The sequence below is a fragment of the Bombina bombina genome, chromosome 7 (genome assembly GCF_027579735.1).
Source record: "Bombina bombina isolate aBomBom1 chromosome 7, aBomBom1.pri, whole genome shotgun sequence".
Lineage (NCBI taxonomy): Eukaryota > Metazoa > Chordata > Amphibia > Anura > Bombinatoridae > Bombina > Bombina bombina.
The window spans coordinates 84,135,578-84,162,299 of NC_069505.1; the positions used below are offsets into that span (position 1 = coordinate 84,135,578).

The 26,722-nt window shown below is 37.6% G+C and overlaps 1 protein-coding gene across 1 annotated transcript in view; it reads right to left on the minus strand.

The window, feature by feature from the left end:
* Positions 1 to 20,741: 20,741 nt before the first annotated feature.
* LOC128636239 (intestinal mucin-like protein) overlaps positions 20,742 to 26,722 on the minus strand; it is a 52,346-nt gene continuing 46,365 nt past the window's right edge. Inside the window, exons 6-7 of the mRNA XM_053689277.1 lie at positions 23,869 to 23,968; positions 20,742 to 20,928 (exon numbers count right to left, since the gene is read on the minus strand). Of these exons, the coding sequence (XP_053545252.1) occupies positions 20,742 to 20,928; positions 23,869 to 23,968 (287 nt within the window). The remainder of the gene's footprint in view (positions 20,929 to 23,868; positions 23,969 to 26,722) is intronic.

Sequence of the window (26,722 nt, forward strand, 5' to 3'; positions counted from 1 at the left end):
TTTCACCATCCCAATTGAAACAGCCTGATAGACCCATTAGCTCATGTCTGACTCACCTGGAAATGTTTAGATGTGGTCATAAAAAGTGCAAACCCTGTGATTATATACATGTAACTACACATTTTAGTTCTACAGTTACTGGAGAAAGATTCCAAATTAATGCTAGTTTAAACTGTACCTCTACATATGTTATTTATCTCATCAAAATGTCAGGGTTTTTCCCTGTTTTGTTTGACATGTGCTGCTGGCAGCCATTTTACTCACCTCTATTGCTGACTATGGTGCATTGTGGGGGATGCTGCTCATTTCCTGCACTTCCTTTTATGGCCAGACTGGTGTGCATCATCCGTGTGAGACAGGATGCAGTCTCAGAATTGTGATGTCATCACTTATTATTTAAAGGGCCTCTGTTCAATATGCTTTGCCTTTGCATTGTCTCAGACCTGTTTGTGAGAGTTCCTGTATATTACCTGGCTGCCTGACGTCCTTCCTGGTTCCTAATCCCTGGCTTGTTCCTGACTCTGCTGTTTTCCTTGTTCCTGATTCCTGCACGTCTGACTATTCACTTTGGCTCCTGAATCAGCTCGTCTGACTACCAGCTCTGGTTTTGACTCCTGGCTTGTTATTTGACTTGTGGACTTTTTATTATTTTTTGCTATTTATAAAGGTGTGATTATTTTTGCACTTCTCGTCTCAGTCTGATTCCTGGCACCCTGACAAAAATGTAACCATTGTAGGGTACAGTATGTTGGGTTAACGACCCGAGACAGAAAATCTCAAATTAGAGATCACTTTTTTTACCATTAACATTGGCTCATCCTCTTCTCCCCTGGTTCAATATTTTGCATGTCAACATGTAGGTAAACACTGTTAAGTGGTGTGCTATTGATAGGATTATGTTGCCCAGGAGGGGATTGTGACAAATTTAAAATTAAAAAGGATTTGTCTATAATTGGGATTTATTACTATTAAAAATTGTTTATTCTTGTCTATTCTTGGATATTTGGATCTACTGTATTATCTATATTGAGGTTAGCAATATGGTATTATGTCATCATACTGTGACAGGGTTAGAGAAGGAGTGTATATTAGGAGGAGATTGGAAAGGTCACATCATGACCCCATATGCTTGAGGCTAAGTGCCGGTTCACATGGACGAAAGCAGCAAGTGGATTATCCTGGCAGCGGGTAGAGATGAATGCTGAGGTTTGTAAGTTTCCCCACAAAGAGGACCAGGACTACGGCTTTGTTCCCTATTCGGAAAAAGGTATGACATTTCTTTATGTGTGGGGTCTTGACTGTGTGTTTACAGATATCAAGGACTGAATACCTATGCACCTGTAGGAGATAAAGTCTGGTTAATATTATTGGAGTTATGTTTATTGTACGGTCAATGGTTTGTTCTTTTTGATTACTATTTGAGTACTACAATCACAGATGCTTAAAGGGATATGAAACCCAATAATGTTCTTTTGTGATTCAGACATAGCATTTTTTATTTTTTTTAAAAGGTTTCCTATTTACTTCTATTATCAAATTTGTTTGCCTGTCATGATTTTTTTTTTCTGTAGAAGAGATACCTAGGTAGGCTGCAATCTAGTGCCCTTGCAAATGTATAACATTCTTCCAAATTGCTGTCATATTTTTCCAGACCCCTGCACGCCCCTGAGCTTATTTCTCTGCTTTTCAACAAAAGATACCAAGAGAAGGAAGAAATGTGAAAATTGTATGCTCTATCTGAATCATGAAAGGACAATTTGACATATGAGACATATATACATGTCATGCAGTACATTGCCCATCATACTGTATATGCACATATATATATATATATATACGTCACAGCTTTAGGAGCCTACAGCAGCCTCAGCTGTAAGCTGACAGCTGAGACAGCTGTTTCTGAAGATGCAGGCTTCTGTCTGCTTGATCAGTGCTCTGTTTCCATATGAAGGCAGAAATTATTAGATCGTTACACAAAGTGACACTGTCTGTGTCACTATCATCTGCTGGAGCTTAAGGGAGGTGTAGGAGGGTAAGCGGTAATCGGGTGGGCAGCACAGCAGTGGAGGGGGGAAGTGGAAGGGACCAGCCCTCTGATATGATGAGGTGGGAGAAGGGACCAGGGGGGAGGGAGTTACTATGCCCTCATATAATGCTTGGGAAGGGGTGGGAGGGACCATGCAATCATATGATGCTTATTAGGGTGGGTAGGGAGGGATCATGCACCCAAAAGATGCTTTGGAGGGGGAGTACCCTGCACTAATATGATGCTTTAGAGGGAAGGGAGGGACCATGTCCTTATCTGATGCTTGGGAGGGGGAAAGGAGGGACCATGACCTCATATGATGCCCTCAGCACAGAAAAGATGTTTGGGTGTGAGGGATGGGGAGAGGACCCTACATAAAGAAAATATGTTTGGGTGGAGGTCCTACCTACAGTTTTTGAGGTCAATTTTGAGTATTCCAGACATTATGTCATTCCAAATGACCTCTGCACCCTTAGCCATAACGTGTCTAAAAATCCTCTTTCAGAAGTGTGGTGCAAAGGTGCAATTAGCGGCTTTATGATCACCAAAAGCAATGGTAAACTCATTTATGTCTGCTAATTCTGAACACAGGGGACCCTAGAGAAGCTTCTCCATTCATTTGTCTTATAACTGCACAAGTTATCTGTAAATAATCATTGTAAATATATCAATGGCCCTCAATAAAACACTGACCAATTGATTTCCTTATTCATTCCTTTAGGTTCCATAATGTCTAATCTGAAAATCCAAAAAAAAACCTCACGTTGCTTTAGGAAACCTAATAATGACCAGGAAGGTGTCAGGAGGGTTCCAACTACGGCACAGACTGACTTGAACATTAAGAAATAGGGACGGTATAACAAAACTTTTTTTTTTCCTAGTGTGACACATCATGGCATAGAAGCCTTTGAAAGTCTTGTTTTAAAGGAAGTTTCTAAGTTAAGGCAAAATACTCAAAGAGCCCGTAAGAAAGTTTTTGGTGGCCATGTTAATTTCACCACAGTGGAAATGATTTAAAGAATAATACAAGTTAATCCTTAAAGCTGCTGACAAGGGTGATGCCACTGTGGTGATGAATAAACATGACTATAGGAAAGAAATATATTCACAACTTGGTATGGGTCAGGTATATGTCTTGATTGAATACAATCCTGTCTTTAGAATTTCTAAGGAAATTTTGAAAATTGTACACAAATGAATGATATAATTGACAAGGTATAATTGACAAGGATACAGCTACATTTTTGGTAATGGTGGATCCCAAAACCCTGCTGTTTTATACACTGCCTAATATTCACAAGTCACAGGTTAACCCCCCCCCCCCCCCCGGGATCTGACTGTTGGCTGGTACTAGTGATTTTTTTGTAGAAGTTGCACAATTTACAAATGTTTACTGAGAAGTTTGTACTTTATAGCCTAGATGTCACCAGCCTTTACACGGCTATTATTCATGAGAGTGGTCTAGGGGCAGTCAGATCAGTATTACACTCATGTGGTCATTACAGTAAAGGGCAAATACATTTTATTTTGCAACTTCTCGAGGTTGTCCTATAAAATAACTATTTTCTTTTTGAGGATTCTTTTTATTAGCAATTGCAAGGGACTGCCATAGGTTCCAATGTCGCCCCCAATCACGTCAACATTTATATGAATGCATTTTAAGAGAATTTTGTTTTTGAGAACAAATTGTTTTGTCAGTGTGGTGCCACTTGGTGGTGCTACATTGACAATATTTTTGGGGTGTGGGTAGGTGAAATCCGAACCCTGGTACAGTTAAACTGTTCTACAAATTTCATTAAGTTTAAACTAACATGGAGTGAGACTAAAATAGACTTTCTGGATGTATTTGTTAATAAGAAAGGAGTTGGTTTTAGCATGGATATTTTTAAAAAGGAAGCAGACCGCAATAGCCTTTTACAGTATGACAGTGCTCACCAACCTGCTCTTATTAGGTCCCTACCTTATAGTCAACTACTAAGGGTAAAACATATTGTTTCTGATGAGGATATTGTTCCCCAGAGATTAGAAGAAATAGGTCTTAAATTCCTTGAAAGGGGTTAACCTTATGAGTTAATAGATCAGGTTACCACTGAGGTGAAATCTATCTTAAGAAAAGAGCTTATTGGACATAAACAGGTCAAGAAAACAGCCAACAGATTAACCTTTGTCTCAGAATTCTGTAAGGAGACTGGACAAATAAACAAAATTTTACAAAAATATTGGCATTTATTGGGTGACTGTGTGACTGATGTTGAAAAGTTTAAACATCCCCCTATGATGGCATTTAAGAGAAGTAACAATTTGAGGGATGTGCTGATAAAAGCTGATATAGGCCCTAATAAGATTTTGAAGCAGTCGTTTATCTCTGAGAAGAATTTAGGATTTTTTCAGTGTCTGGGATGTGTGAACTGTGGCTCAGTCATCAAGGGTCAATACTTTACACATTCACTGACTGGCTATAAATTCAAACATAATGCACACTATTCGTGTCCAACCTCTTATGTAAATTATCTGATTAAAAGTCCTTGTGGGCATGGCTATGTAGGAGAGACTACTAGAAGCATCAAAGATTGCATACATGAACATAAGAGCAATATTAGATGTGGGGTTACAACTGCTCCAGTGACTGCTCATTTTTTACAGGCCAGGCACCAGATTAATCAGTTATGTTTTCAGGTCATTGAAAGGGTCAATGCTCCCAGACAAGGAGGAAACAGAGAGCTAATATTAAAGCAACGGGAGGTTGTTTGGATTTTTAGATTAGACAATATGGAACCTAAAGGAATGAATAAGGACATCAATTGGTCAGTGTTTTATTGAGGGCAAGAGAAAGAGTTCATTTAATAGTCTAAAATTGTTTCCAGAATATTTAACTGAGTGAACTGTATCCTCTATGATGTTTGGCAACAATATTTTTTTTTTTTTAATTTATTTTTTATTGAGGCTTAAAGATAATATAGTTGTAAGCATCATTTGCTTCAAAAACAGAATTACTAACAGTCACGCAGGATAAACAATACATAGTAACAAGCCGCCATGTGAACATGAGTGAGTCCATCATATAAATAACAATCTTAGGTGGCGAGGACACAAGCTTTGACTGCATGCATAGTAAGCTAAAGTTACATAACTTAGCCCCATTCTTCTTTTCTTGTATAAAGGAGTCCCCTAATATGATTACATGTAATATAACACATTTTTCCCCAACAAAACTCTAGCAGCCTCTCTTGGACTACTGAAACCATAGAAAGGAATATATATGGGGACATGGGGGATATTATATCCAAACAAATATATATATAAAGCTGCTCTTGGATCTTTAGGACTATACATCATATTATATAGTAAACTATATCATGAGATCTATACGTTTGCACAAGGGATATATGGTACATTGTTAGCTATGGCTACTCTATAAACGTATAGAGGGGCTTTACAGAGATCATTATCTCTCTTTAGCGGAAATATAGTTAAGGGAGTTCTTCTTTACCTATAGATCTGTACTGATCTACACCCACCTGGTGAAGAAATATGGTTTATATATATATATATATATATATATATATATATACATACATATATATATATGAGATCACAATATGGTAGTGGTTCACAAACTATCTAGGCATAAATTTGTTAAGATTTCAAGTATATGGTGATTGACTGAGTACAAATACAGAGTTCCATAAGGATAAAAACTTCTACACATTTCTGTAATTGAAACAAAAACATAGGCCCTAACATACATAGGGACAAGAGTATATACATATGTGAAAGAAACTCCTGTGAACATGTAATAGGTGAGAAAAATAGTCTTGCTTTCATTAGGCAAAATAACTGAAATCAGATGTCCTATTTCTAACAGGGTATTACAGATTGCAAGTCTCATTGCTAACCTGAATCATTTTAGTTACTGATTGCGTAATATTAGAGAGTCTCAAGTTAAATGCCGCGTTAACAAGTGGTGAAATCTATTTTGTGAGCTAATGAGTAACCTATCTCAATCCGATGCTCTGGAAAACCTTCGCCCAAGGATTGTTGTGAGGTTATAATTAAATTATTACACTTGTATGGCTGCAATGCTCTACTACATCTCAGTATAAGAATCTAGTATTTATGAAATATCCCATAAAAGCATTATAAAGGCTCATCACCCCTCTATATGTAAATTTGCTAAGCCCTCAGGAGCATAGTGGTAATGAATATAACAGATTGCAAATATGGGATATATATATATATATATATATTTATATATATATATATATATATATATATATAAATGAGATCCATTTGAATATATAAGAGAAAAGTATAACAAACAGTCTTAACAATATTTAAGCAAAATTTAATGAAACCATACGTGGGACTGTACGCCGCATTGCCACAGGGATAATGTCAGTAACTGGGAGCAGGGAATTAGAGAGTCTCAAGTCAATGCAGTATTACTAGGTAGATGCAGTTCCTTTTAATGGAGAATTGAGATCTCATCCCACTCCGGTACTCCTGAAGACTTGCTCCTATGGGGTACTGTGGGGTTGCAATGTAATTGGTAACACGATCTCCACCGTCTGAAGGTAGTGTTCTGATTGTACTGCCACTTCACTATGAATCCCAGTTCTAGGCAAACATAGAGTGATCTCCCACATGACACCCGGTGGAACCGGCAGGATATACTTTAAGGTCTGGTAGTTAGGGCCCTTAACTCCCAGGTTCTTCCTTTTGTGATGGCTTATTGGGTGATCTGTTAGAGTGTCAGGTAGAACGGCATCCTTATAAGGTCGGGTCGGCCACATCCCACAAGGTCAGGTCAGCACACATTGATTCTGTACATATTTCGGCTCTCCTTTGTGACGTGTGTATCAATTCCCCTAGGGATAATTTCATGTAATCTGGATACTGCATCATCTCTGTTCTAGTAGTCTGTAGGATCATGTGGATCATTGCCAATTCAAACTCTGTAAAAAGGGTTTGCATTGCCTGTAAGACATCCTCCATGGTAGAAAGGGTAAGAGAACAGAGTAGCATTAGATTATTAACAAGGTGGCTTGGGTTTCTTTCTTCAGCATATATAGCTGGTGAATCTGCCTAAACAGAATATGTGAAGGGGTGAATGAGGTTCCAGGCCGCTTTCAGGCCTCCACTGCGTACCTCATCACGGCAGGTCTGCTGGGCTGAGATCTCTTATAAAAGTTGCCCAAATATGTGCCTTTGATAGTAATCTGCACTGGATCACTTGAACAAAGTTTGGTTTGTGGGTTTAGTGGGTAGTAAACAGCGGTTTTATCAACCCCTTTCTTCAGCCAGTTCTAGAAAGTAGCCATCTTAGTCAGTGGTTGGACAAGCCCCCTCTGGCAACAAAGTTTTTAATATATTTTAATATTGTATATAGCTGTGTGGTTATGTAACTTGATTATGTATATTTCAATGCCCTATATTGAGATTATCACAAAATTATGTAATTAATTACCTGTTGTAATGGGTTAATTGCTATAAAGTATGGCATTGAATGAGTAACTAGCATCACATGATTAAGGGGAATGCCCCCAAAACGTTGTGTTGGAGTTTGATCCCCATGTTTTATCAATAAAGGGGGTTTTAAATGCTATGGATACAGCCTTTTTGTTTTGTTTTTTTGCATCTATTTATATCAAGAAAGACTGAATGTCTAAATCAACATTCAGACCCTTTGGTTGTTAACAGTCTACTTTTTTAATCCAATAGGTTTCCTGTTGTCTCAACCTTAACAATCTATTTGTATCCCAAATGTTAGGGGCCACCCATTCAATGATTTCGATCTCTAAACCTTCAGGATTTTGATTGTGGACAAGCTTAAAGTAGAATACCTTTTCTATATTAGGGAGATGTTCCCTAAACCTGTATTTTGAAAACTCTGATAGTTCAAAAACGTATTCTTGTAATAGCTTATGTACCTGTATCATTACTTATTTGGTTCACCAATTTAAATGTAAATGTAATTTGATCTACATAGGGAGTACAAAAAGGAAGAAAAAGCAATAGTAAAATATTGTGACAATAAAATACAATAAATATGAACTGTAGACCAGACTCAGTACAAAAATAAACCAATAGCCTATCAACAAGAGTGACCCAGTCCTAGACAATTAAACAAGCACAAAAGGAACAAGGTACACAGAGTGCTTTTCATATAATATTAATAAATATGGTTACAAAAAATGTTCTCATTCCTATGTAAGCTTCAATGACAAAGCAGAAACAGCAAATGTGCTGACAAAATGGCAATAACAAGAAACAAACATTGTCTGAAAATATCTTTATTTTCAAACCAAGGGCATTTAAATTGTATGACCTAGTTTTAATTGTTGTCGGAAACTGCGTAAATTGGTGGTAATGTTTCTTTCATTATTCATATGATTTTAAACAACTTTAAAATGTACTTTTGCTAACAAATTTACTTCATTTTATCGGTATCCTTTTTGAAGGATCAGCAATGTACTACTGGGAGCTAGCAGCTGAACACATCAATTAAGCCAATGACAAGAAGCATATATGTGTAGTCACCAATCAGCCGGTAGCTCCCAGCAGTGCACTTCTTCTCCTGAGCCTACCTGTGTATGCTTTGCAGCAAAGGACACAAGGAGAATAAATGAAATTAGATAATAGAAGTAAAATAGAAATGTGTTTGAAATTGTATGATCTCTCTGAATCATTAAAGAAAGAAATTGGGTTTTGTGTCCCTTTTAAAGGAGATACTTATTCTTATCACCTGTTTACACAGTTTACAACAGCTATATGGTAACTAAGCATTTGTCTTTAGCCTCAGTTTTATGTCAAAAGTTATTAGTGCAAAGCATGTTCCTGTTTCTTAAATAATCATGGGCTTGATTACAAGTGGTGCGCTAATGTTGAAATTTTGCTCCTGTGTTAACTTGGGCACATATCACAAGTTGAAAGAAGACGCGACTGCACAAGTGCAAACTAAATTTGTGCTTGTTTGATTAGCGAGACTGAAGACCTTGAGGCCTATTTATCAAGCCGTCAACCGCAAATATGCTGGAATTCCGCAGCGTAATTGCGGCAAGCCTGATTCCCCTTATTTATCAAACCCTACAGACCGGCAAAAGTTGATATCTGTGAATAAGATACGATCCCCCAGTTTCAGTCCAACACAGATCAATACTTACATCACTAAAGATGTTCCAAATGCAAATTCGTCACTATCTGACTTAATTTGCTAGTTAACAAATATCTACCAGGTACGCTCGCCACTATTCCAGCCCAGCGTACCTGGTTTTCAATCCGCCGCCCTGGAGGTGGCGGATACCATAGGAATCAAAGGGAGTCTGAAAGCAGCGAAAGCTCATGTTCGCTGCTGCCCAATATCCCATTGATTCCTATGGGAGAATAAAGTTATGTTTACACCTAACACCCTATCATGTACCCCAAGTTTAAACACCCCTAATCTGCCTCCCCCTACACTGCCACCACCTACATTATGTTATTAACCCCTAATCTGCTGTCCGACATCGCCGCCACCTACATTATACTTATTAACCCCTAATCTGCCGTCCCGACACCGCAGCAACCTAAATAAAAGTCATTAACCCCTATCCTGCCACTCCCGGAGCCCACCACAACTAAATACATGTATTAACCCCTAAACCCCTGGCCTCCCACATCACTACCACTTACTAAACCTATTAACCCCTAAACCGCCAGCCCCCCTCATCGCCATAAAGTAAATTAAACTATTAACCCCTAAAACTAACAACCCGCTAACTTTATATTAAATATTAACTCATCCCTATCTTATAATAAATTTAAACTTACCTTTAGATTTAAATTAAACTATATTAAACTATTAATTAATCTACCCTAACTGTTATACTAAAACTACATTAAACTATATTAAACTAATAATTAATGTACCCTAACTATTATACTAAAATTACATTAAACTATATTAAACTAATAATTAATGTACCCTAACTGTAATACTAAAATTACATTAAACTATATTAAACTAATAATTAATCTACCCTACTATAAACTACATTAACTTATATTAAACTAATAATTACTCTACCCTAACTGTTATACTAAAACTACAACAGAATTTTTATTGTTTTAAAAGATAGATAATCCCTTTATTACGCATTCCCCCGTTTTGCATAACCAACACAGTTATATTTATATACTTTTTACCTCTGTGATTATCTTGTATCTAAGCCTCTGCAAACTGCCCCTTTATTTCAGTTCTTTTAACAGACTTGCAGTCTAGTCAATCAGTGCTGGCTCCCAGATAACTTCACGTGCATAAGCACAGTGTTATCTATATGAAACACATGAACTAACACCCTCTAGTGTTGAAAAACTGTTAAAAAGTGGTGGCCATCAAGGTCTAAGAAATTAGCATATGAACCTCCTAGGTTAAGCTTTCAACTAAGAATACCAAGAGAACAAAGGAAAATTGGTGATAAAAGTAAATTGGAAAGTTGTTTAAAATTACATGCCCTTAATTTTCCTTCTTATGTGTCACAAGGAAAAAGAAAAAGTCACGCTAATTAGTGCTCTTTTTTTTTCACTACTCCACTTTTTTCCTGCACTCCTACACCCGGGTGTTGGGGTTTCCCTCCCCCCCATCATATTAGGATCTGTTTTCTCTCGTGACTCTCGTGACTCTCTGCCCCCACAGAAGCTCACCAATTTGCAGTCTTTAGTCCTCAATATCTCCGAAGCTCTTTCACCTAAGTTTGATACTTATGAGATCAAACAAGACATTGCACATCTAGCTACAGAAATTAAACAATTCACTGGAAGGCTTTCTGAAGTAGAACAAAGAGTATCTGACCTGGAGGATCTTACTCTAGGTCAAAATGCCAAGCTCAAAATCACAACCTCTGCTCTCTCTAAATTACAGAATAAAGTAGAATATTTAGAGAACCGTGCAAGAAGAAACAATTTAAGAACAATTGGGGTCCACGAAGAAAAACAGTTTGAGGAGCTGAATACATTTCTTACAAGCTCTTAAAGATCCCTGAGACCCTAAAATAATTATAGAATGAGCACATAGAATAGGACCAGCAGTCCGGACTAAAACTAACATGAGGCCAAGACCTATTACAGCCAAACTCTTGAACTATCAAGATAAAGTCACTTTTTTACAATCCTTTCGCAAACATCAAACTGTTTTTCATGGGGACGCTAAAATTTTCCTATTTCAGGATTATGCAGCAGAAACGGCTGCAAGAAGGGAACTAGCCCCACTGTGCACAAAATGTATACAGCAAGGGTTGCGTGCAACCATACTGCACCCTGCTAGACTTAGACTGATGTTTGATAATACATATTTTTTTAATACAGCTCTTGCGGCAGAAAACTTTTATGCCAAGAATTGTCCCTTAGAATAACTAGTGATATAGATGCTAACTGAGGACATAGATGCCTCTCTTTCCTTCTTCTCTCCTTCTCTTTCCTTATTTCTTCTCCTATGTCTGGGTCCTTTCAGCTTAGGGCGATAGACGGCTTAGGTGGTATAGTCTTCTATTTTTTTTATTTTTTATTTCTCTCTCTGTTCTTTTTTTATCTTTCTTCTCTCCCCCTTATCATATATAAATAAGGCTTATGGCAGCCAGAATTAAATTTATTTCCTGGAACATTGGAGATCTCACATCCCCTATCAAAATGAAAACGATAATATCCTATCTTAAGAACATTAATACCTCTATTGCCTTCCTACAAGAAACTTACCTGAAAACTGAAGAGGTTCTTAAACTTAAATCTTCCTGGGTTAAAGAAGTTTTTTTCTCCCCCAGTGTGAGCCGAAAAGGCGGAGTTGCTATTCCTCTGGGTAAAAGATTTAAATATGAGATGCTGTATACTGAATCAGATAAAGAGGGGAGATATCTTATATTATAAATTAAAATTGCCAATGTTCTCTATATGTTATGTAATATATATGCCCCAAACCTTTTTAACCTATCTTTTTGGGAGACGCTGCAGGCTATGCTCATGACTTGTGCAGAGGGTTTCCTAATAATGGGTAGGGATTTTAACATGGCCCCACAGTACCCTCTGGATAGATTGAGACAGAATCTGGCTTTAAAAAGACTAAAAGAGATAATTTAGAGTCAAAACTTTTCTCCAGGATTTTCAATAATCTTAGAGCGCATGATATATGGAGATTACAAAATCCTGACACACGTGATTTTACATGCTTATCAAAAGCAGATAAATCACTCTCACAGATTGATTTAATTTTGTTGGACAAAAGACTATGCAAATTGAAAGTCATGGCTCAAATTTTACCTATTGCTATCTCTGATCATGCCCCTATTTGTCTTGAGTTTCAGCCAAATGTTTCCTCACATACGAATAATCATTTCTTTTATCCTACATTCTTAGTCTCTGACGTTAAATTAAAAAATTGGCTTGAAGCTAAATTCAGGGAATTCACCTCATTTAACTCTGAATATATGAATCGTCCTGCATTATTCTGGGAAACCGCAAAAGCGGTCTTAAGGGGCGAAATCCTCGCATATAGTATTATGCGGACTAGGAAATTCAAAAGGCAGGAGAATGAGCTTCTGCGTGCAGTTTGTGCAGTTACAAATGCCTATAATTCCTATTTAGTTGAAAAAACACAGCAGAATTGGGCCAAATATATCTCGACATTCCCTACTCTTATACAAATCAACACAAAAAGACATTAGATTTCAAGCAAAAATGCATAGGTATGGGAATAAGACAGGGAAATTGTTAGCAAAACTTGTTAAACAGGATATAGGCTCCCAGATGATAGACTCCATATATGCTGATGGCCAAAAGCTCAGATCATCGGAAGATCTTGTGCAAGTTTTCTTTAAGTATTATAGTGATATCTATTCACCCGGAATCTCTAATATCACGGAGCGCGAGGACTTTTGGAGTACTCTCCCATAACTGACTCAGAAGTGGCTAATACAATTCAAAAGCTGCCTCATAACAAAGTACCTGGCCCAGATGCACTTCCCAATGAATTTTACAAAATGATATCTTCTACCATAACACCTCATTTAACTGCTCTATTTAATAATATATATATATATATATATATATATATATATATATATATATATATATATATATATAAAAGGTACTGAACCTACAGCTAATTTTATAGCCTCTTACACAACCCTGATATTAAAAAAGGGGAAAGACCCGACTATGAAGGAATCTTATAGGCCTATTGCTCTCATGAATTCTGATTATAAATTATTATCTTCCATGTTAGCCCAACGGCTGCAATCTCTTCTTCCTTCCATTATTAATATAGACAAAGCTGGTTTTATGAAGAACAGGAATTCCGCTGCTAAAATAAGAGAACTTTTCCTTACTATAGACTATCTTAGGACAGGTGAGGGCTCAGATCAAGTAAGGAAGGGGCCTAATTCGGATTTGGCAATTCTAGCCATAGATGCTGAGAAGGCCTTTGACTCAGTTCACCATGACCATCTGTTATTTGCCCTAGAACAATTTGGACTGAAAAGAAACTTTATTAAGTTTGTTTAAAAATTATATCGAAATGCCTCCACGAGGATGGTGGTCAATGGGCATTTGACCCATGACATAACTTTGCACAGGGGAAGCAGGCAAGGGTGTCCCCTCTCCCCGCTGCTTTTTGACATTTCTATCGAACCGCCTGCTATTTTAATCAGGCAGCAACTTAAGGGAATTAAGATAGGCAGGAAGGAACTAAAAATTGCACTCTATGCAGAAGATATTCTCATATACATGACCAACACAAATGTGAACATACCTAGACTTCTTTCAATTATACAACAGTTTGGATCTTTCCCGGGGTATAAGGTCAACATCACAAAATCTGAATTTCTCTGGATTAAGCATACGGGGGACTCCTATACAAATGTACCCTTTTCTGTAGTTTATGACTCTTTCAGATATTTAGGTATAATGATATCTTCTAACCCCAACACCTGGTATTCCCTTAATATCACTCCAATTTTAAATAAAATCAAAGACACTTTCAAAAACTGGCATAATTTGCCTCTTTCCTTATCTGGAGGTATAGCAGCATATAAGATGATTCTCCTCCCTAAAATGCTTTATATTCTTCAGAATACCCCTTTGTTTTTAAAGAGGAAAGACTTATTTCTTTGTAACTCTCTCTTGAGATTGTTTATATGGCAAAACAGAAGGCCTAGAATCTCATTTTCAAAACTTTCTCTTCCTATAAGATACGGAGGTCTGGCACTACCTGATCTTAGGGTTTATAACTATGTTTTCTTAGCTCGTATAGTAATTGACTGGTTATTCTCAAGAGATTATGTTACAAATAATAATCTCGAAAAAAGTATAATGAATCCTTTCTCTCCCGTGTCGCTCATTTATTCTGATACTCATTTTATTCCATCTGAAATAAAAAAATTGAGATCCTTATATAATCCAATTTTAGCATGGAAAAAGATTTGTAATATGTTAGCAATAGAATATCGAGTCTCGAGATATATCCCATTCTTGGGGAACCCTCAGTTCCAAGCAGGACTAAATTCAACACTATTTCTAAAATGGAAATCTGAGGGTTTCTCCAATGTATGCCAGATATTAAATATGGAGAGAAGTTGCGTTAAATCATTTGACCCTCTCAGAACAGAATTTAATCTCCCACATTGAATTTTTTTTTGCGTATCTTCAGGCAAGACAGTATGCCTTAAAACTTACAAATGACTATTGCTGGAATTGGTCCCTAGGGAATATTGAGAATTGGCTTACATTAGTCAAAAATGGACAGATGTCAATTACCCCTTGCTATATTACCTTGGTTTCTGATATGGGCACAGTTATTCTTGATAAAATTTGTATCAAGTGGGTTGCAATGTTAGCTCAAGAACTGGACCCTAAACTACCTTATCTCTCAATTCAACAAGTCATGCAAGCAATTTTCTCCTCTTCTTGGAGGGAGTCTCATTTGAAGCTACTCTATATGTCTTATTTCACCCCAGAAAAGGGATCTAAATGTGGAGATATTAATTTCAGTGTCTGTCCCAAATGCTCTTCCCCTTCGGCGAACCTTCTGCACATGATATGGGCCTGTACAAAAATTGGAAATGTTTGGCTTAAAGTCCAATTTTGGCTTCGCAAAATATTGAATACCCCCTCTCTGATTCTGTCGTCAGTGAATATAGTTTTTCTTTACCCTAACTCAGAGAATTATTAATATGGCCAAAATTATTAATATGGCCATATTGGCCGTCAGATATCTCATCTTTAAAAATGGAAAATGCGAACAGTTCCCAGTATATCGGAAATTAAAAACTGCATAAAGAAACAATGAATTCTCGAGCAGTTTGATATTAATACAGATAATGACCAGGAGATCAGTAGGTTTTTCCTTAAATGGTCAGCTTTTATAAAAGCACTCTCTCCTAATGAAATTGAATATCTGATATACCCTTTTTGAATTTCTGATTTGGTTCTGCTCAGGCTGTGGTAAACTGGCTCTCTCTCCCCTCCCCTTCCCCCTTTTTTTCCCCTCTTTTTTCTCCCCCTTTCTTTTTTTTTTCTCTTTTTTCTTCTGGTAAAATATAAAATTCCAACACTGTGTAGTTAATATTGGAAAGATACATATTTCATTTATTTTGAACATGTAATTGCTTTATATCTATATTGTGTATCTTTCTAATTGTATCCCGTGCAGGGCTTAAATTTATTTTTCATATTCTGTAACACATTGTTGGTTGTAAATAAAGAATTTAAAAAAAAAATTACATGCCCTATCTGAATCATGAAAGTTTTTTTTTGGACTTGACAGTCCCTTTAATAATATTTAAGTTTCATCTATTCCTTTCTATTGAACTGGGTTTTCTGATTGAAACGGACTTGCTGTCTTGTGCAAGGTTTGTTTGCCCCTTCCCCTCTGGATTCTCCTCCTAAAGGGACACTCTCCTTATTAGTATGTGGTTTTATTCTATTTTTCAATATGGGTTTGGGTGTTCTTTCCTCATCTGAATTTTCTGTGTCAGTGGTATTACAGTCTTTGTCAGAGACATCTGACAAGTCCGTCATTTTACAGTGACTCCATAAGTATACTGTGCCTTTGGTGTAATCAGTCAAATCTCTGTCAATTATAATAAACTTAGCACATTTTTCCACCTCACCCTTAAGTTTGTTTTATGATATTTGGAAATCTTCCCTTAATTCATATTGTTTCAATTCATCACTTATTTTTGTTATTTCCCCAGTAATATCAGTCAATTTATCTATTTCATGTTCCACTTAATAACCTATTAGTTTTAAAGAACATTCTGTGAGAGCACCCTCCCACTTTAGTTTGAACTCTGCATAAATAAAAAGAGAGAAGCGCTCAGCCTAGAAACGAACAATAGCATAATAGCTTGTAAAAATATATCTATTAGGATGGCCATATTTCCGCTTTAAAACAGGACACATATGAAAAAACATAATTTATGCTTACCTGATACATTTATTTCTCTTGTGGTTTATCCAGTCCACGGATCATCCATTACTTGTGGGATATTCTCCTTCCCAACAGGAAGTTGCAAGAGGATCACCCACAGCAGAGCTGCTATATAGCTCCTCCCCTAACTGCCATATCCAGTCATTCGACCGAAACAAGCCGAGAAAGGAGAAACCATAGGGTGCAGTGGTGACTTAAAATTTAGACCTGCCTTAAAAGGACAGGGCGGGCCGTGGACTGGATACACCACAAGAGAAATAAATTTATCAGGTAAGCATAAATTATGTTTTCTCTTGTAAGGTGTATCCAGTCCACGGATCATCCATTACTTGTGGGATACCAATACCAAAGCTAAAGTACACGGATGAAGGGAGGGACAAGGCAGGCTTAAATGGAAGGAACCACTGCCTGAAGAACCTTTCTCCCAAAAATAGCCTCCGAAGCAGCAAAAGTATCAAATTTGTAAAATTTTGAAAAGGTATGAAGCAAAGACCAAGTCGCCGCCTTGCAAATCTGTTCAACAGAAGCCTAATTTTTAAGGGCCCAGGTGGAAGCCACAGCTCTAGTAGAATGAGCTGTAATCCTTTCAGGGGGCTGCTGTCCAGCAGTCTCATAGGCTAAGTGTATTGCGCTCCGAAGCCAAAAGGAAAGAGACGTTCCTTCTTTGAAGAAGGATTAGGACACAATGATGGAACAACAATCTCTTGATTGATATTCTTGTTAGAAACTACCTTAGGTAAAAACCCAGGATTTGTACGCAGAACTACTTTATCTGAATGGAAAATCAGATAAGGAGAATCACATTGTAAGGCAGATAACTCATAGACTCTCCGAGCCGAGGAAATAGCCATCAAAAACAGAACTTTCCAAGACAAAAGTTTAATATCAATGGAATGAAGGGGTTCAAATGGAACCCCTTGAAGAACTTTAAGAACCAAGTTTAAGCTCCATGGGGGAGCAACAGGTTTAAACACAGGCTTGATTCTAACCAAAGCCTGACAAAAGCTTGAACATCTGGAACTTCAGCCAGAAGCTTGTGCAAAAAAATAGACAGAGCATAAATCTGTCCCTTTAAAGAACTAGCTGAAAATCCTTTTTCCAAACCCTCTTGGAGAAAGGACAATATCCTAGGAATCCTAACCTTACTCCATGAGTAATTCTTGGATTCACACCAATAAAGGTATTTACGCCATATCTTATGGTGTATTTTCCTGGTGACAGGCTTTTGTGCCTGTATTAGGGTATCAATGACTGACTCGGAGAAGCCACGCTTTGATAAAATCAAGCATTCAATCTCCATGCAGTCAATCTCAGAGAGATTAGATTCGGATGATTGAAAAGGACCTTGTAGTAGAAGGTCTGGTCTCAGAGGCAGGGTCCATGGTGAAAAAGATGACATGTCCACTAGGTCTGCATACCAGGTCCTGCATGGCCACGCAGGTGCTATCAAGATCACCGATGCTCTCTCCTGTTTGATTTTGGCAATTAGTCGAGGGAGCAGAGGAAATGGTGGAAACACATAAGCCAGGTTGAAGAACCAAGGCGCTTCTAGAGCATCTATCAGTGCCGCTTCTGGGTCCCTGGACCTGGATCCGTAACAAGGAAGTTTGGCGTTCTGGCGAGACGCCATGAGATCCAGTTCTGGTTTGCCCCAATGATGAACCAATTGAGCAAACACCTTCGGATGGAGTTCCCACTCCTCCGGATGAAAAGTCTGACGACTTAGAAAATCTGCCTCCCAGTTCTCTACACCTGGGATATGGATTGCTGATAGGTGGCAAGAGTGAGTCTCTGCCCAGCGAATTATCTTTGAGACTTCCAGCATCGCTAGGGAACTCCTGTTTCCCCCTTGATGGTTGATGTAAGCCACAGTCGTGATGTTGTCCGACTGAAATCTGATGAACATCAGGGTTGCTAACTGAGGCCAAGCTAGAAGAGCATTGAATATTGCTCTTAACTCCAGAATATTTATTGGAAGGAGTTTCTCCTCCTGAGTCCACGATCCCTGAGCCTTCAGGGAATTCCAGACCGCACCCCAACCTAGAAGGCTGGCATCTGTTGTTACAATTGTCCAATCTGGCCTGCGAAAGGTCATACCTTTGGACAGATGGACCCAAGATAGCCACCAGAGAAGAGAATCTCTGGTCTCTTGATCCAGATTTAGCAGAGGGGACAAATCTGTGTAATCCCCATTCCACTGACTGAGCATGCAAAGTTGCAGTGGTCTGAGATGTAGGCGCGCAAATGGCACTATGTCCATCGCTGCTACCATTAAGCCGATTATTTCCATACACTGAGCCACCGAAGGGCGCGGAATAGAATGAAGAACATGGCAAGATTTTAGAAGCTTTGATAACCTGGACTCTGTCAGGTAAATCTTCATTTCTACAGAATCTATCAGAGTCCATAGGAAGGAGACTCTTGTGAGTGGGTATAGAGAACTCTTTTCCTCGTTCACCTTCCACCCATGTGACCTGAGAAATGCCAGAACTATGTCCGTATGTGACTTGGCAATCTGAAAGCTTGATGCTGTATAAGGATGTCGTCCAGATAAGGGGCCACTGATATACCTCGCGGTCTTAGAACCGCCAGAAGCGATCCCAGAACCTTTGTAAAGATTCTTGGAGCTGTAGCTAACCCGAAGGAAAGAGCCACAAATTGGTAATGCATGTCCAGAAAGGCAAACCTTACGGAACCGATGATGATCTTTGTGAATCGGTATGTGAAGGTAAGCATCCTTCAAATCCACTGTGGTCATGTATTGACCCTCCTGGATCATAGGTAGGATGGTCCGAATAGTTTCCATTTTGAACGATGGAACTCTGAGGAATTTGTTTAAGATCTATAGATCCAAAATGGGTCTGAAGGTTCCCTCTTTTTTGGGAACCACAAACAGATTTGAATAAAAACCCTGTCCCTGTTCCGTCTGTGGAACTGGACAGATCACTCCCATAATTAGGAGGTCTTGCACACAGCGTAAGAATGCCTCTTTCTTTATCTGGTTTACAGATAATCTCGAAAGGTGAAATCTCCCTTGAGGGGGGGAAGCTTTGAAGTCCAGAAGATATCCCTGAGATATGATCTCCAATGTCCAGGGATCTTGAACATCTCTTGCCCACGCCTGGGCAAATAGAGAGAAAGTCTGCCCCCTATTAGATCCGTTACCGGATAGGGGGCCGTTCCTTCATGCTGTCTTAGAGGCAGCAGCAGGCTTTCTGGCCTGCTTGCCCTTGTTCCAGGACTGGTTAGGTTTCCAGCCCGGCTTGGATTGAGCAAAAGTTCCCTCTTGTCTTGTAGCAGAGGAAGTTGATGCTGCACCTGCCTTGAAGTTTCGAAAGGCACGGAAATTAGACTGTTTGGCCTTTGATTTGGCCCTGTCCTGAGGAAGGGCATGACCCTTACCTTGATTGAAGAAAAAACTAACTATATTACACCACTTTCCTCTTACTACCTCCAGCTATGTTGAGAGTTGCAAGAGAATGACTGGATATGGCAGTTAGGGGAGGAGCTATATAGCAGCTCTGCTGTGGGTGATCCTCTTGCAACTTCCTGTTGGGAAGGAGAATATCCCACAAGTAATGGATGATCCGTGGACTGGATACACCTTACAAGAGAAATACATATGTCAAGTTTCTTATAATGGAACATTATTCAAACATTTCGTTAAACAGCCCTGACATATGTATTTTTCATATGTGTCCTGTTTTAAAGCGGCAGTATGGCCACCCTAATATTCATGCAATATTCATTTTAATAAAGTGTTACACTGTGTATCTACTGTAAATATTTCACATTCCAATGTTCTTTACATTGGATACATTCTAAGATTTATAAATAGATATTCCTATATGTGTATATATATATATATATATATATATATATATATATATATATATATATATATATATATATATATATATGTGTGTGTGTGTGTGTGTGTATATATACTTTCAACTTGTAATACAAGCGCTAAAAGCGCAAAAAGCTTACTTTAACAAAGACACATACAAATTTTAATTGATACAATTCTGTTTAATTTAATGCCTTTTAATCCCAAAAAATCCCTGCCCAGAAAAAATAAAAACTAGTTTTATTGCATATTGATCTGAATGTGCAAATAAAATAATTTAAGTAATTGAATAAATATGTTTACAAACACATTTTAAAACAAAAACAAAAATCAAAACAAACAAAACTAACAAATTTGGTGAAAGTAAATGTAATTATACAGAAATTTGTCATCATTTTTCAGTTTGCATTTTATAACTTGTAGTAATATGAGTTTGATGGAGTACACGCTCTGCACTGACATTCCTCTACATGACTGTAGGTATAGCTCTCGCGTCTCCCATTTTCACATGCCAGCTTTATTTTTCTTTCTTGGGATTTTTTTGCTTCACAACGGGAACATTTATATTTCATCTCTTCTGAAGATGAAGATGAAGATCTGTCAAATAAAAGCAAAAAGTTTCAACTGATAGTGCGGGGTATACTATCTATCATATGATCATGATAGCTGGTGTCAAAAGTCAAGGGGCCAAGCAAACATCAAAATATCAGGAGATTAGGAACAAATTAGCTCTAGAAATACCAAAATCCTATATAACAACTGAGCACAGATTTTTGTAGGCTGCTTATTTAAATAGTTTGCGAATTAGTAATTCTGTGCACCTGTCTCATCATGTGTGTGGGGCAGGATCAGACAAGGTATAGGCATATCAATGGTAAGCTTATATCCATAACAAAATGGTCATATATCTTAGTGAGCAAAGCTATTGTTCTATAGGCATTGATCTTAAAGGTCACATGTTATATTCCTGTGACCAAATAAGCTAAAGTGTCTCTTCTTTTTCCTGTGAAACTATGAAGGGATGGGAAGAAAAGCTACCAGTTGCCCTATGTCCCTCTTAATGAGAAAAAAAATGGCTTGTATACAGTGGCGGCTGGTGACTTTTGAAGATGGGGGAGCACTAGCCCCGCCCCTCAGATGGCTCGGCCCATTTTAATGTGTGTGTATATATACATACATACACACACTCTGCCAGTTACCTTAAAGGGACATTAAACCCAAAAGTTTTCTTTCATAATTCAGACAGATAATACAATTTTAAACAACATTCCAATGTACTTCTATTATCTAATTTGCTTCATTCTGTAGATATCCTTTGTTAAAGAAATAGCAATGCACATGGGCGAGCCAATAACAGGAGGCATCGATGTGCAGCCACCAATCAGAAGCTACTGAGCCTATCTAGATATGCTTTTCAGGAAAGAATATCAAGAGAATGAAGCAAATTAGATAATAGAAGTAAATTAGAAAGTTGTTTAAAATGGTATTCTCTATCTGAATCATGAAAGAGAAAATTTAGGTTTAATGTCCCTTTAAAGGCAAATGCAAGCAAAAAAACAAACATTCCAATAAGAGGCTATATTCACTAAGAGAGATAGGTGGAGTGGCAGCAGTGTAAAGGGGCAGCTCAAAACTAGACTATGGGGGTTGCTCAGAAAAAGGTAGAGTGGCTGTTTCTGTTTCAAAGTAATAAATTCATTTTCTCACAATAAAAATGTTCTTCATTTTTAAAGCAATTGTGTAGATTTGGAACCCCCTAGCAGCTGCTAAACCCCATAATTGAAGCTGTATACCTTCATATTAAGATCTGTTGTTGGGCTGGCTATACACATGTGGCATGGCTGGGATCTCCTGATGACATCACTGCTGACTGCTCGTGTGAAAGCTATGCCAAGCATTTTAAAAGCTTGTGTTTGTGCCTTGTTCCCAGCAGTTGGGAGTCCAGAGAGCAATGAGGCATGACAATGGATGGACAATGCAAACATGTTGACTGCACACACTCCCACCCCCGGCAGACAAAATATGCTAATGAGTTGTGCCTGTGTCTGCAATGAGCTCTGTAACAGCACTGAAGCTGTATCTCTGTCAGAATCTCTCACTCACTGTGCAAATCAGATCTCTTCTGCTAGTGCTGTGCTGTGTATTGCAGGCTGTTTATGTTGAAGATTACCTTGCACATAAACAGCCTGCAATACACAGCACAGCACTGGCAGAAGAGATCTGATTTGCACAGTGAGTGAGAGATTCTGACAGAGATACAGCTTCAGTGCTGTTACGGAGCTCAGTTTCCACTCTCCTGCAGAACGTCCCCTCAGTGACTGTCTACCTATGAAGCATGGTTCAGACAGTAGCCCTATTCCCGCCCTAAATGACTAAAATACCAGGCAGTCTTACTTACTCCCTAACTCAGTCAGATTCTGCATGCTGCTGCCCCCCCATAAAAAAGCACAATTAAAACAATAAAATAAAAAGCACATTTAGATTTTTTTTATAATAAAAAGCACAATTTTTCATTTTATTTTGTGCTAGCTTGAGTTTTCACTTACTTAGCTGCTCTGATGCAAGGCCCCCTTGCACTGGCAGTAAGTCCACTCCTGCACACGCTGGCTGCTATCTTCTGCCTGCTGCCGCTGCTGCCTGAGATGCTCCTCCGGCTCCTCCCACACAGATAGTTCTTAGTGTGCGAGTGTCACGTGACAGCTGGCTGGCTCTCACTCGCACACTAAGAGCTGTGCGATTAGGAAGGCTATGGGCTGGCCTGTAGGTGGTGCTGCAGTCAATGCAGGCTGAAAGTGGAAAGAGCTATTGCCTATACTTCTATCTATCACACTGCAGAGCATGTGCGATAGATAGAAGTATAGGCAAAACAGCCCTTTCTACTTTCAGCCTTAAGAATTAAAAACTGCAGTTTTAATGTGTTTTACTCAAAACTGCAGTGGAGCCTGCAAGATTTTTTTATTTTATCAGCAATAAAGTTTTAAAAATGTATTTATTTATTTTTATTTCTCACTCTTTTTTTTTTTTCATCAGGGGTCAGGGGGTTCCAGGGGGTCAGGGGGCTCACGTGAACAAGTGCTCCTATAGAGGAGCCTCTACTGCTTGTATAATAGAAGCAGCAAAATAAGTTTAATGGCAAAGTCAAAGGAAAAATATAAATGTGCACCTTTTTGTTTATATAGTTTGTCCTGCACTGCATTTGTCATCAGTTATAATTGCAACACAAGTAACACACAATTGTCAATCTTTGCCTTCAGCTTGATGCAACCATATGACCTGTTCTAGAAATGCAGATCACAACCAGTCTTTTCCATTTCAGGAATTCTACTAGATGAACTTGATTGATAAACAAGGGTTATTATGTGATGCTGCCTAATGACCCTATTATCTGAAAATTGTTCCAACATACAATAAAAACACATATAAAAAACAAATTAAAGAAAATAACAAAACTGATCAAACTGCTAAAAACAATATACACATAATGCAAAACTTAATTTTCTACATGTGTGGGATGGGGGTGCCACATTTTAATCTCACCTGGATGATTTATTACAAGAACCTTTGCAATAAGGTACAGGCACAATTGCAAAACAATCTCCAAGTCGTATAATTTTCTTTTGTATCTTTACATTACATTCTGTTGTTAATTAAAAAAAAAATATGTCATACTGAGTTAGTTAACCATTATATGATAATTTACACATTTAAATTAGGTTATTTCACATAAAAGTGACACAAAATCTTTATTATATAAAATAGTGCATAATTTAGTTTAATTTTATGTAAAACTATAGTGCAGAAACATTTATTTTATTACAACATTTTTAAAGGGACAATATAGTCAAAATTAAATTTTCATGATTCAGATAGGGCGTACAATTTTAAACATCTTTCAATTTTACTTTTATCATCAATTGTGCTTTATTCTCTTATTATTCATTGTTGAAAGCTAAACCTAGGTAGGCTAATATGCTAATGTATAAGCCCTTGAAAGCCGTCTCTTATCTCAGTGTATTTTGACAGTTTTTCACAGCTCAACAGCATTTGATTAGGATTGCCTTATAGATGACATTATGCTCACTCCCATGGAGTTATTTATGAGTCAGCACTGTTTGGTTAAAATGCAAGTCTGTCAAAAGAATTGAAATAAGGGGCAGTCTGCAGAGGCTTAGATACAAGGTAATGACATAGGTAATATGTGTATAAATATAACAGTGTTGGTTATGCAAAACTGGGGAATGATTAATAAAGGAAGTAAACTGTCCCTTTAAGTATAAACACATTGTGATAAAGAAATCACTGAGACATATAAAAATCTGTATTCCTGTACAGCTTTAAATACCTAACATTTTCACATTAAAAAAAAAATACTGTTTCACAAATATTTTCACAGAAGCTCTATTTGAAGGGACATTAAGCACTTTAAGATATTACTATAAAATATTTAAGTTTATGTAGTAAAACATCTCTGCAATATACTTTCATTATTTATTTTATACCCTTTTCCTGTAATTTAATTATATATTTTGTGGGCTTCTCAAATTCCTGTTAAACATAGAAGTGCAGACACAACTCTAATCTACACAGTCATTGGTTGCACACTCTAGTAAGCCATTTATAACTGTCTCTAATTGGCCTTAGCAGAAAAAGAAACCTAAGTTACAATATGGCAGCGCCCACGGCATTATGGACATTAGTTCTAATTTTTTTAATATTTAAAAAACAAATGTAATTTAAAAAAAATACATGTCTAAATTCTCAGACTAATATTTGCTCTGAATACATAATTCTACCATTGACTTCCACTTGTGCGTTAATTCCGATAGAAGTAAGATTTTTGGGCTGGTCGAGTTGCGCTCATATTACGTATTGAAAGTTAACTGTTTTTGTTCTTGCGCTAACCTGACAAATGCAAAAATCTGAAGTTAGAATATCGAGTGCGCGTTCATATTTGATACTAAATATATATATATATATATATATATATATATATATATAAATATATTTGATACCATTTGATATTTGCACTCCACATTTGCATGTGCTGGTGTTATAAGTTCAGCGCAATGCGAACGTGACCTCACGGTCGCATTGCATAGAAACTTTGCGCTCACGAGAGAGCACTTCCATAGGCTCTAACGGGAGCCTTCTTCTAATGCCAAAAGACATGGCACAGAACCTAGCGCAGCGATGGGTAGCAAAATGTATATATATATATGTATATGAAAATATACATATATATTTATGTGTTTATATGTGTATATAAAGATATAAGATGAAAAATGGATGATTCAAATCGTAGGAAAAAATCTTCAATATTTATTGTATTTAATGGTTAAAACCAAAATGGGGGGTACATCCAAAACCTTCAAGCAAATCATACATACTGGTGTGCAGTCCTAGAACGGCTTACGCGTTACGGATAACATCCGTAATCATAGCCTAAGTTGAATTAGTTGCTACTGATTTAAAAAAACCCTTGTCCATCTGTAATTGGTTAAAAAATCAGGCTGCACCACAGTATGATTGCTTATCAATTTAGCATGTTAACAATACTTTCATAGTCTATAAATGTTATCACAAAAATACTGTGAACAATAGTACAGAATAATTATGAAAGAAGTTAAGCAAAAAGGAAAATAATATTATAAACTAAACATAGCTTGCTGTATGAATAAATCAAAAGACATGGAGGCCTATTTATGAAATGTCTGTCGGACCTGATCCGACAGGGCGGATCAGGTCTGGCAGACATCGCTGAATGCAGAGAGCTAATGGTGCAACGCCGCCCCGTGCAGACTCACAGCCATTCAGCCGCCAGCAGGGGGTTTTCAATCAACCCGATCGTACTCGATTGGGTTGTATTCTGGCGATTTCTGTCCGCCTCATCAGAGCAAGCGGACAGGGTTATGGAGCAGCGGTCTTTAGACCGCTGCTTCATAACTGGTGTTTCTGGCGAGAAACACCGGCCCTCAAGCTCCGTACGAAGCTTGATAGATATGCCCCAGGGTCACTATTCAAAAGAGACAAATACAATAAACAAAACATATTGATAATGTAAAAACAGTGACGCTAACGTAATTCAAAAGTTAAGAAGACAATATTGGCTGTACCATAATATAAGCACTACTTGTTCTAGCATTGCCAAAAGTATAAGATCTCACATGGACAATAATAATAATGGTAATCAGATAAATGCACCAAAAGCTTCAAAGTGATTGCAATAAATGTACAGATGTAAAACACACTACCAGAAATACATAGTTTGTCACATTGTTATACAGTATCCTATTCTTAATATGTATGCCAATATATCCATGCCATGACCCAAAAACCACTAAGATAAAATATAATAGTAGTCAGTAGGTCATGGACAAAAGCACTGGCACAA